The sequence below is a fragment of the Pongo abelii genome, chromosome 7 (genome assembly GCF_028885655.2).
Source record: "Pongo abelii isolate AG06213 chromosome 7, NHGRI_mPonAbe1-v2.0_pri, whole genome shotgun sequence".
In the NCBI taxonomy this organism is placed as follows: domain Eukaryota; kingdom Metazoa; phylum Chordata; class Mammalia; order Primates; family Hominidae; genus Pongo; species Pongo abelii.
The window spans coordinates 88,816,821-88,829,513 of record NC_071992.2 but is presented as its reverse complement, the minus strand read 5'-3'; the positions used below and the strand labels follow the sequence as shown (position 1 = coordinate 88,829,513).

General features: G+C 35.5%; 1 protein-coding gene across 22 annotated transcripts in view; it reads left to right on the top strand.

Annotated features, from left to right (window-relative positions):
• Positions 1-12,693, top strand: part of STAU2 (staufen double-stranded RNA binding protein 2) — a 331,631-nt gene that overhangs the window by 75,455 nt on the left and 243,483 nt on the right. For all 22 annotated transcript variants that reach the window (XM_063726263.1, XM_024250494.3, XM_063726256.1 and 19 more), the window contains 1 exon segment: positions 2,063-2,198. In XM_063726263.1, the coding sequence (XP_063582333.1) occupies positions 2,101-2,198 (98 nt within the window). In that variant the 5' untranslated portion in view covers positions 2,063-2,100.

Here is a 12,693-nt window from a genome sequence, read left to right as displayed (position 1 = left end):
GTTTCCCATAAAGTTCCCTAGTTGACCTAATGGTCGTAGAAGCCTGCCGGTGCTCATTGCTGAAAAGATCCATTATTTTATCAGTAGTTGCCAGATGGGAGGGTCATTTCTTCTGCATTTATTAGCTGCAATCCTTCTGGCTAACAGATGAAGAACTTTTCCCTCATTATCTGTTTTCTCTGAGTATGATTATTCTGTAAAGTCAAGGTAAGTACTTAGTTCTTTCCCTTTATTTGTCAGTATCACGCTTGGGAAGGAGCCATTTCTTCGAGAACTGTTGTTTTTTAAGAATTGGGAAATGATAATTATAAAGCAGACTCTGGATGCTGGCCATCCTCATTGCTTAATGGGTTGGTTATGGCTTTTAGGCCTCTTAAGTGGATACTTAAGCTAGGAAATACCTAGTACTTTTTTTTTTTTCCTTAAGAGAAAATACATCATGAATTCATTGTGATATTTTCAGTTAGGATTTAAGACTACAGGGTTTTACATAATGTATTTGATTTTATATTTATGTCTCTTTATGCCAAAAATCTTTGTTTCTGACATTAATTCTTTAATCTATTTTATGCATATTATATATATATATAAAATAATTTTATAATAGCAATTGCACTGAGACAGGGACACCAAATATTACTAACAGCATGATTACTGAAAATAGTTTATGATTTATTTGCAGGGTTTAAAAAAATCTTTAGAATATGTGGTTATTTGACTATATTTTAAAGTTATTTGAAGTAACTGTTGTTTGTATGATTAGGGCCACCAATCTGATTCACTGTTAGGTTTTAATTGCCTTGTTTTCTTTTTAGAGATTACTTTGTCTCCATTTTTATTTAATTTTGTTTGACTTAAGTAAAAGCATATTACTTGTTACTAACAATGTGATTACTGAAAACAGTTTAAGATTATTTTTTCTCTTTAGGATCTCATGGCTATTTTACAGTGTTTAAAGTCTTTTGAAATAATTCTCTTTGTGGTTAAGTCACTGTAGATAGATTTAGTTCCAGTTTTCTTTCGATTTTAGAGATTACTCCCCCACCCCTTTTGGATGAAATTTTGATTTCTATAATTATGCAAAAAATTCATGTTTTCAAAATAAAATCTATGAAACAGTGAACATTCAGAGACATACAGCTTCCATTCCTAAGTAACCTTTTTTTTTCTTTTTTAGTTTTGGGTTTATTCTTTTAAAAAAGTAAGCAAATATGTATTTATATTTTCATTTTCACCTTTCTTAGACAAAAGATAATATAAAGCACACACTATTTGGTACCTTGCTTTTTTTCATTTAACATTATACCCTACACTGCTAAGGTATAACCTCCAAGGTATATTAAGTAAAATAAAAAAAAGAAGCAAGATGTGTAGTAGTCTTCCTCCTTTTATAGCTGTTCAGTGTTTTATGCTATGGACGTTTATATAACTGGTGCTGCATTGATGGTTGTTTAGGTTGTTTTCAGTCTTTTGCTTTTATCGATAATGCTACTTGTACGTATCTTTAATATTTGCTAGGAATGTATTCTATGACATTTTAGTTTCAGGAAACATTGCTTATATTTACTCTGTTTTGTTGGTTATAGAAAAAATTCAAAAACCTTTTTTCATTAGATAAGTCCAAGAACCACTGATGACTTTCTTGCCAATGCTTAGTTATTTAATTACCAAAGTATAAATAAGAATATTCGCAGATGATGTTTTTAATGATTAAATACATGCAAGCTTTCTGGGGTAAGTAATGATGAAATGCAGTACTTTAAAAAATAATATTCACGGTTAGCAATCTAAGAATCGTCTGTTTACTATGTTTTGATAGTAATGATTGCACACTCAAATTTTTTGTCATTAATGTACAGAAAACATTGCAAAATCCCAAGATTTTATTAGAAACTATTTTCTTGGTTTTTTACTTTGTTTTCGCAGTTCCTTAGAAAATATACAGGTGGTCCATCCATTCTTACCTTCTTCCATGGTATTTAAGCATTGTATAAATACAGCTTGCATGTTTAATTGTGAAGATATTTCACTTGTTTGCCTTTAATGTTTTTTTTTTAAACAGGCAGTATAACTCCAACTGTGGAACTGAATGGGCTTGCTATGAAAAGGGGAGAGCCTGCCATCTACAGGCCATTAGATCCAAAGCCATTCCCAAATTATAGAGCTAATTACAACTTTCGGGGCATGTACAATCAGAGGTTTGTATGTCTTTTTTGGTTTTGTTCTTAATTATTATTTTATCCATGTTGTAAAAGTTTCTCACACTCTTTTAAAAGAGTATTTTCATTGTAAATCTAATTGACCTTGGGCAATTTGCGTGGAATTTAGATAAAGCAGGTTCACAAGGAATATTTAAAGTAATAACTTAAAAAAACCCAGTTTTCAGGAACTAGTTTTTTTTTTTTTCTCCTACCCCACAAATGTAAAAGATCTGAAGGAACTAGTTTTTATTGTGTCATGAGGGCCCTGTATTTGTTGCAGGGAAGACCAAGTCTTAAAGTCATTTCACAGTTTATAGTGTTGACTTTCTCATTCATTTACCAAGCAGAGCTCAGTTTTTTTCTTGATTTGTCTAAATACATTAATGAACATGAATGTTTGTAATTTATAGGGAAAAAAGAAAAAATGTAAATAATGTAATCCCACAATTTGCCACCTCTTATATTTTCGTGTACTTTACATTCTTTTTTTCTTTGCATTTAAATATATTTAACCAAGTTGAAGTTGTCCTTTATATGCAATTTTTGTAGTACTTTATGAAGGTATGATAGACATACAGTAAAATGTGCAAATCTTAAGTATACCTCTTGATGACTTTATTTTATTTATGTATGTATATATTTATACTTTATTTGATGACTTTTTGCATATGTATATCCTCACGTGATCACCACTCAGATCGAGATACAGAATGTTCCCATCACCTCTGAGAGTTTCCTCAGACCTCTTTGTCCTTGACACATCCTTCTCCCAGAAATAATCACTATTTTATTATCATAGACTAGTTTTTGCCTGTTGTTGAACTTTTTATAACTAGACTTATACAGTATTTATGTGCGTCTGGCTTCTTTTACTTTGTATAATGATTTTCTTGTTTGGGGATTCATCCAGGTTGCTTATATCTGGGTTTTGCCCTTTTTTATTGCTGGTTAGTGTACTTTGTATGGATATATCATAATTTGTGTATCTTGTATATGCAATACAAGCGCTCTCTTTTCACTTAATATAGTGGCCATTTGTCATATATTTAAGATTTTTTTTTTTCTTTTCTTTCTTTTTTTTTGAGATGGAGTCTCACTCTGTCACCCAGGGTGGAGTACAGTGTGATCTTGGCTCACTGCACCCTCCGCCTCCCGGGTTCAAGTGATTCTTGTGCGTCAGCCTCCCGAGTAGCTGGGATTACAGGCACCTGCCACCATGCCTGGCTAATTTTTGTATTTTAGTAGAGATGGGGTTTCACTATGTTGGCCAGGCTGGTCTTGAACTTCTGACCTTAAGTGATCTGTCCGCCTCGGCCTCCCAAAGTGCTGGGTTTACAGGCGTTAGCCCCTGTGCCTGGCACAAAATAATTTTGATGGCTACTTAATGCTTCATATGGCTTCATAAGGTATATAAATGTATGTCTATTTTTTAATCTAGGTTGTTCATGCCCCCTTTTTTGTTAAGATTGCTGCAGCAAATAATCATTATGTAAATCTTTGTTCATGTCACTGATTATTTCCTTCCTTATATTACTATAAGGGGAATATTCTTTAAAAAGAATAAAGCATTGCTGAATTGCACTAAAGTTTGTACTAATTTCTTACAGTATATGAGAATGCTTATTCTACTCTGACAACACTGAGTTAAAAAGGTTTTTGTCTTCTTTGATAGTTAAAAAGTAGTTTTTTTGTTTTTTGTTTTTTGTTTTAGATGAAGTCTCACTCTGTCACCCAGGCTGGAGTGCCATGGTGCGGTCTCAGCTCACTGCACCCTCCGCCTCCTGGGTTCAAGCGATTTCCGGCTAATTTTTGTGTTTTTAGTAGAAACAGGGTTTTACCATGTTAGCAAGGCTGATCTCAAACTCCTGACCTCAAGTAATCTGCCTCTCTCAGCCTCTCAACATGTTAGGATTGCAGGCATGAGCCACCGCACCTGGCCATCAAGTAGTAGTTTTTAAAATTCAATTTTATTGATTACTAGTGAGGCCGAACAGTGTTTTTTTTTTTTTTTTTAAGATATTTGTTATTTATCCTTTTTGATTTGTCTGTTTTAATTTGCTGATTTTTATTCCATTGCTTCACCAGTTTTCAAATGTTTATGTGTTGAGGATGTTAACCTTCAGTCTATTTTGTTTGTTGTAATTTTCCTGCTTTAAAAAATTTGGCTTTTAATTGTGTATTTGTTTTTAATATCCTATAGTTTTAAAATTTTATGTGGTCTAATCTATTGATTTTTCTTTATTTCTCTCACTTCTTTTATGCCTAAGAAATTCTTTCCTACATTTGATCAGATATTTGTTGGTGCTTTTCTTATGGTTTTATGTATTTACTGATATCATAACTTAGATGTGTAGGGAAAATATTTATTTAGTCCATAAATAATCTGATACTTTTTGGTCTCTTGCTTGCCAGGGGAAAAATTACCTTTAATTGTATCCATTTAAAACTTAGTCCTATTCAATTGTAAATAGTTCCTTTAAATATTATTGTTTAGGTTCTCTAAGAAGAATTTGCACACTGTATTAGACTTCTGCCCTTCCCTTTTCCTCTCAGGTATGCCTGGGGGAGCTTTCTGTATGCTAGGAAGGGAGAGGCATCTATATACCTCACCTCTATGGAGGCATCTTGTGTTGTCCTTTAGTTCCTCTTTTCTTGGTGGTCATGTGCCTTGTCCACGAGGTATGGAAACTTGCAGTTGGTGGCATCTAATCCGTCTTTTTCTCCCTTAGGTAATGCTTCCAGAGTGTATCTACCATCTTCCCCTTGCTAACTGGCGTAAACCCTCAGCTTTTCTTGGCTTCCTTGGTATATTTCATTCTCTCCTGTAACATCTCTGCTTCTAATTGTGATGCATACAATGGCAAGCTTCCCAGCCCTCAGCTTGGTGTCCGCATCGCATAGGAGGCATAAGGGACAACACATTTCTCTTGTAGTTGTTTTATTTTCTTTCTCTGTATAATTTACCCATTGCCTTTATGTTTAGTCTGAGGTTCCCCAATGTAAATAAATAAAGCTAGTTGCCCACTTCAGCACAGTAGATATCTTTAGTCACCTGAGTAAGGAACACCTAGTCTATTGTATACTAATTTTATTGCTAATGTACTCTAGTAAATAGATTTATGAGAGTATTACATCTTTATGTTTGTTTTATTTTGATATCTATGGTCCTTTATTGAAATTTTGCTACAGTTCTGACTAGTGAATTTATTACTTTTAAATGGAAATAAACTACTTTTATTACTTCTAAATTTATTACTTTTAAAAAGTCTGGTGCTAAAGCAATGAAAAGTCAGACACTTATCCCTGTCCTTATGGAGCTCACGTTCTTGTAGGGGAGGTGGTCAGTCAATAAGAAGTGGTTAGTCACTGAGAAGGTTGCTTTTGATAAAGAACCTCAAAGGAAGAGAGAGAAAAAGCAGTGTGAATGTTGAGAGAGAGAGAGAGAGAGAGAGAGAGAATTCCAGGCTCAAGAAATAGCAAGTACTCCCCATAGTAGGAGCGTGCCTGGCATGGCCTCAGGAGGCCAATGTGGCTTGATCAGAGTGAACCAAGGGAGAGAGGAGTTAGTATGTGAAATTAGACAGGGATCATGTGGTTTTGATTTTCTTTTTTTCTTTTCTAGATTTTCTGTTAAGAATGTTGGCATTTTTTCTTTGTTGGCAGTTTCTAGTTCCAAGACCTAATTTTATGGTTGTTGTGAGGGGTACAATAATTTTATTTATGATTTCTCCAAAGTCATAAATAAAGGGTGTGCTTTAGGCCATTCCATGAATAGATAATGTGGACTTTTCCTTTTTTGGAGTGTCTTTATTTTATGATTTTCTGCAGATCACAAAAAGGTAAAAAGAATATCGGAAAGTACTAGTAAGCTACCAAGCCATGTTTCAACTGAAAAGCTCTTTCTGCTCACAGAAGCGCAGACCTAACCGTTACTCAGTAGGCTGTTACAACCATGATTTCTCATATGACCTTAATTTATAGATGACAACACTTGAATGGATTACAGGGACTCTGGAGCCAAAGATCCAAGGAGATGCTCTTCTCCTTGTCAGAACCCAGATTAATCATTAGCTTTTTAAGGCAGGGAATGAAAGGTGAAGTCCAAGAAACAGGTATCATTTAGAGGGATTTTTGAAAAGTTCCTTTTATTTTCTACTTAAAGTAATATTAAGCAAAATTAGGTATTACCTATGCTGTTTTTCCCCCCTCTACTGATAAGGTTTCTCCACTTGAACTCATTCAAAGGCCTAAGAAGAACTGAATTTTTCTTCTTTTTTAATGATGAGTGGAGAAAAAAACATTTATCCATGAGCAAACTCTGTAGATACAACTTGGGTTCTGAAGTACCTGTCTCCTTTTATTATGCCCAAGATGTTTGACAATAATTACATCTGGTTATGTATTTTTCTTTATCATTTGAGGCACTTTTCACTAACAGATATATTATAAAGCAGAAAGCATATAAAAATTCATTTGACAAAGTACAAGGTAAAGCTTGGAGAACACTTCGTGCTTTTGTTCTCCCATCTTTCTTATAAAAATTATGTACATTAGAGAAATAGAATGGCTGAAATTAGACAGTTTTTAAATTTTGTATATTCACAGATAAAAAAAATTATTGCTTAGCAAATGGCCAGAATGGCAGACCAGCAGACCAAATGGCCCCTTGGTCTGCTGGTGCAGATTTCCATAGGGCCAAAACTCAAACTAGGTTGTGTGCAAATGGGAATTTTTGACCTATGTAACTGGGATATCTCTTGGGGAGATGTACAGGCGTGGTTGGATGTGGGGCTTTAGTGTTGTTCTTCCTCATTTTCTATTTCTCTCTTTCTAGCTCTTGTTTCTTTTTTTCTCCACTTTGTTTTCAAATAAGCCGATTCCCATTTGCTATACTTCATACACTGTATAGTCTGTAGACTTGTAGTGAAAAAGGTGCAGTTTTTTTTTTTTTTTTTTTTTTGATAGTCATTAGAAAAGTCCTCACAAACACTTGGAGTAAACTGTCCATCCTGGAATTAATCATTCAAACTCAGTTGGGGATAAGGATATACTTTACTTTAGCCAAGCCTGGGTTATATGTCCAATCTGGAGAAACAGGTTAGCCCCATCCAAACTACTCTGCAGAGTACAATTATTTTATGGAGTGGTTCCTCAAAAGCAAAGATTTTGAGAGAAAATTATTTCCATTACAGTCAGAACGTTTGGTTCAGTTCCTAGTTCTGATGCTTTTAGTTAAGGAATCTTGCACAAGGCTCTGGACCTCCATTAATTTCCTCATTTGCAAAATAGAGATAGTAATAGCAAATGAAGGACTTTCGTGAGGTCATCTTCATTCAGCAGACATTTATTGCATGCCTACTCATTGCCACATGTTGTGTTTGAGTAGAGACTGAGGAAAGACAGGCAGTCTAATAGACTTAAGTTTAGTAGAAGAGGAAAACAAAAGGAAGAACAGAATGATTGATGTGCCCCAATGGTGCTATGGAAACATTAGGAAGGAACTAAGCACCCCACCCAGATTGGGGCACCAAAGAAGCCTTCCAGGAGGGATGAACTGAGTCTTCAAGGTTAACTAGGATTTAGCCAGGTGAGGAGGGCAAGGAAAAGTAAAACAGATTTTGGGAACAAAGGCTAGGAATCCCAAGAAGTTTAGTTCATTCATGGACTTAGAAACAGTTCGCTAAGTCTGGAATGAGAAGAGTGAAGTCTAGGCAGGGCCCTGATTTGAATGTCCTGAAGTGCCCATGCCTCGAGGTTTGGATTTTATTCTGAAGGTGATTGGGAGTCATTGAAGGAATTTAAGCTGAGGGATAAAATAATTGGATATATGTTTTAGGAATATTGCTTTGGCAGTATGTGGAAAGTAGGTTGGACAGGTTGAAACTTGAAGGGATAAAGAATTACAACAATGTTGTTGTAATTCAGGCATAATGTGATGCAAGCCTGGAATAGTGAAGATGGAGAGGAGGGGACAGTGTCTATAGATATTTAGAAGGTAGACTTGATTGCATTTGGGGTATTAAGGATAACTTCAGATATTTGGATGGCTAGTAATACTATTCAGCACAAGAGTAGTTGGAGCAGGTTTTTGGGAAGATGAAGAGTTTAATTTGCACTATGTTGCATTTAAATTGCCTACGAAGTATTTAGGAGTCATTTTATCACTCTTTATGGCCACAATGAAGGGTAGCAAAGATTATCTTTGACTTTGAAGACTTGTTGGAAGTAGACGTGGCAAGAGGTAGTATAACATCTAGAGCTTTCAGAATAGATTTGTGTAATATATCTTAAGAAAATGGCAGTTTAGGATTCAACCCAAGTTTGAGTGACCTGTCAGCTCTTTGTTCATTGAAGATGTATCCTTTCTTCCCCAAAGGGTTTGTTTATTTGTTAACACTCAGTTTGAAACAATTTTATGCATACATTTCATTAGATGTGTTTAGTATATTTTGTGTCAAGGTTACCTTTTGCTAATGTATCCAGTTCTTGGCCCAATCTCTTATAGCTAGGTTGGTCAAGTTATTTTCTTTTAACATATGTTGAGTCATAGCAAGTTAAACAAGAAGAAAACAATTTGGACTATTTTGCCTGAAAGTTACTTGTTTCTGTGGCCAGAGTTAGACACTTACTTAAGGCTTCTTGGTTTTTCCTTGTACCCCTGTGAAATAAATCTGTGAGACACAGAAATAATTTTACAGATAGTGATGGCTATCAGTGGAAATTTGATAGGGAAAAAGAAGTTTTTTGAAGCATCCAAATTGACTTTATTGCATTATGTTAATTATCAGAAAAATTAATAATAGCCAAGATTCTGATTTATGAAAACAGCTTGCATATTATATTTCAGTTTATGTTATATAGGCTGATGATTTGTTGCTAAGTATTGTGATGTTGGTGTGCTATTTATTCTGAGGTTGTTCAAACTTTGAATATAAGATTTTTCACTCATTTATAACGCCCTCTTAAAAAGCATATTGGAAAGTACAACAGTTGATGTTGAATATTCATTTGGCCCCTTGTATCCCTGGGTTCTGTATCCATGGGCTCAGCATTCATGGATCCAGCCAACTGTGGATTGAAAATATTCAGGAAAAAAAGGGTGGTTGCATCTGTATTGAACATGTACAGACTTTTTTTTCTTGTCATTATTTCCTAAACAATGCAGTGTAACTACTATTTTCATAGCATTTACATTGTATTAGATATTATAAGTAATCTAGAGATGATTTAAAGTATACGGGAGGATGTGCATAGGTTATATGCAAATATTAAAATATTAATATTTTATATCAAGGACTTGAGCATTTTATATCAGGGACTTGAGCATTTTATATCAGGGACTTGAGCAGCCATGGATTTTGGTATCTGTAGGGGGTAGGGGTGAAGGTCCTGGAAACAATTCCCCACAGATAACCTAGGGATGACTGTATTTGTACCAGCAGTGATATGAACGGTTACAAACCTACAGTTTTGGTTTCTGCCACCAGATGGTGCTTGTATACTGATCAAACAACATACAGACTGGGTGAGCTCGCTTTGGTTACTATTCCAAGGCCATTAAATTAGAGGTTAAACCATATGAAACTGCCAATATTTGACGTTTCTTTGACCTACAAATATGTCAGTTTCATATGTTCAACCTAATAGGAAAAAGTCATCCAAGTATACAACATTAAATTCTCTTGGATAAATGAAGTAAGCATAAAGTGGTGAAAAGCCCAATTTGTTTCAATAGATATAGAACTTTGCCTTTTGTATACTACGTCCCTTGGTTTGAGGAATATATTCTTTTCTCTTTTCTCATATGCTTTACACATGGAATGTGTGTCAGAACTCTTAAACTGATTCTACTTCATGTAGATATCACTTTATAGAATAGATGTAGAACTGAAAGATAGGCAGCAAGATAACTTTTTAAATATTTTGTTAAAAATAATGTTAAATTAGGATTTTTTTTTATTTGGGAGAAATTAACCTAAACCCATAACAAAGACACATTAAAAATGTCTTTTTAAAACTGTCATAAACCAGAGAAGAAAATTTGAACAAGTTACCAAAGCAAGGATGAGGAAGAGTAAACTTAAGATCAGTATCCCCCATGGTCACAGATAAAAAAATTATTATTATTATTTTTTGAGACAGTCTTGCTCTGTTGCCCAGGCTGGAGTATAGTGGCCTGATCTTGGCTCACTGCAACCTTTGCTTCCCAGGTTGAAGCGATTCTCATGCCTCAATCTCTTGAGTACCTGGGACTACAGGCGCATGCCACCACACCTGGCTAATTTTTTGCATTTTTGGTAGAGACAGGGTTTCAATATGTTGCCCAGGCTGGTCATGATCTGCAGACCTCAAGTGACCTGCCCGCCTCGTCCTCCCAAAGTGCTGGGATTACAGGCATGAGTCACCATGCCCAGCCAGATAAAATTTCTTAACAAAATAGTAGCAAATTAAATTCAGCCGAATTTAAATAACATTATGATTAAATGAAGTTTATTCTAGGAAAGCAAGATGAATTTAGTATTCAGTAATCAAAGTAATTAACCCAATTAATAGAATAAAGGAGAACAACCATATGAGTATCTCATTAGGTGCAGAAAAAGCATTTGACAGAAGTCAGCGCTCACTAATGATATAGACTCAGCAAACTAGGAATGGAAGAGAACTTTCTTAATCTGATAAAAGGCTTCTTCAAACAACCTCCAGTTAACATTATGCTTTATAGTGAAAGACTGAATACTTGTAAGATCAGGAACAAGGCAGTAATACACACTGTTATCACTTCTGTTCAACATTATACTTGAGGACTGGTATGGTGGCTCACGCCTGTAATCCCAGCACTTTGGGAGGTCAAGGCTGGCAGATAGCTTGAGCTTAGGAGTTTGAGGCCAGCCTGGGCAACATGACCAAACCCCATCTCTGTTGGTGTGTTGCCTCTAGTCCCAGCTACTTGGGAGGCTGAGGTGGGAGGATTGCCTGGGCCTGGGAAGTCAAGGCTTCAGTGAGCTGTGATCGCCACTGCATTCCAGCCTAGGCAACACAGTGAGACCCCGCCTCAAAAAAACAACAAAGAACCCCACGTTATAGTTGAGTTCTATCAAGTGCAACAATAAGAAGAAACAAATGCGGGAATATTGGAATAGGAGATATAAAACTATCTTCATAGACACCATGATTCTGTATGTAGAAAATAATAAATCAAAACTACTGAAAAGCTACTGAATAAGTGAATTTAGTAAGGCCACAAGTTGCAAGGTTAGTATACAAAAATCAGTGGTATTTCTGCTAAATAGTAATGAGCAGTTGGGGAATTAAATAGCATGAAAACATATTCAGAGATAAATTTAATAAAATAGGTACACAACCTGTATACCGAAGGCTATAAAATACTGCTCAAATTAAAGAAGACTCTATTATTTAAGATTTCAGTTCTCTCAAAGTTGATGTGAAGATGCAATGCAGTTGTAATAAAAATCATAGTAGGATTTTTTTTTTGGTAAAATTAATAAAGTAGTGCTGACATTTGGAGATACAAAAATACAATTTGGCTACTGCAAATTGTTTTTGCAGTAGCCAAAACAATTTTGAAAAGAAAGAACAAAATTGGCTGGCCCACACTACCTGACTTCAAGATTTGCTATAAAGCTACAATAATCAAGACAGCAGAAAATTAACATAGGGACAGATATATGGATCAGTGGAACAGAATAAAACAGCAGTTGGCAAACTGTAGCCCATGGGTCACATCTGGCTTGCCTGTTTTTGTATGGCTTGCAAGCTAAGTAGCGTTTTTTACATTTGCAAGTGGTTGGAAAAACATCAAAAATAAAATGATATTTTATAACACATGACATTTAGATGAAATTGAAATTTTAGTGTCAGTAAAGTGTCGTTGGAACACAGCCACAGTCACTTGCTTATGTATTGTATGTACTTGCTTATTTATAGTCTACTTTTGTGTTACAACAGCAGAGTCGAAATAGATGTGATAGATCATATGGCCTGCAAAGCCCAAAATATTTTATATCGGGCCCTTTACAGAAGTTTGCTGATCTCTGGAATATGGAGGCAAGAAATAGATCAATCCATATATGAACAATTTAATTCTTTCACAATTAATTCCAGTGAAGGTGCTAATGGGGAAAGGATACTCTTTCTAACAAATAATAGTGAAATAATTGGCCTTTCAGACAGAAAAAAAAAAGAACCTGGGCTGGGCATGGTGGCTCATGCCTGTAATCCCAGCACTTTGGGAGACTGAGGCAGGCGGATCACCTGAGGTCGGGAGTTCAAGACCAGCCTGACTAACATGGAGAAAACCTGTCTCTACTAAAAATACAAAATTAGCCTGGCATGGTGGCGCATGCCTGTAACCCCAGCTACTCAAGAGGCTGAGGCAGGAGAATTGCTTGAACCCGGGAGGCAGAGGTTGCGGTGAGCTGAGACTGTGCCATTGCACTCCAGCCTGGCAACACGAGCGAAACTGCATCTCAAA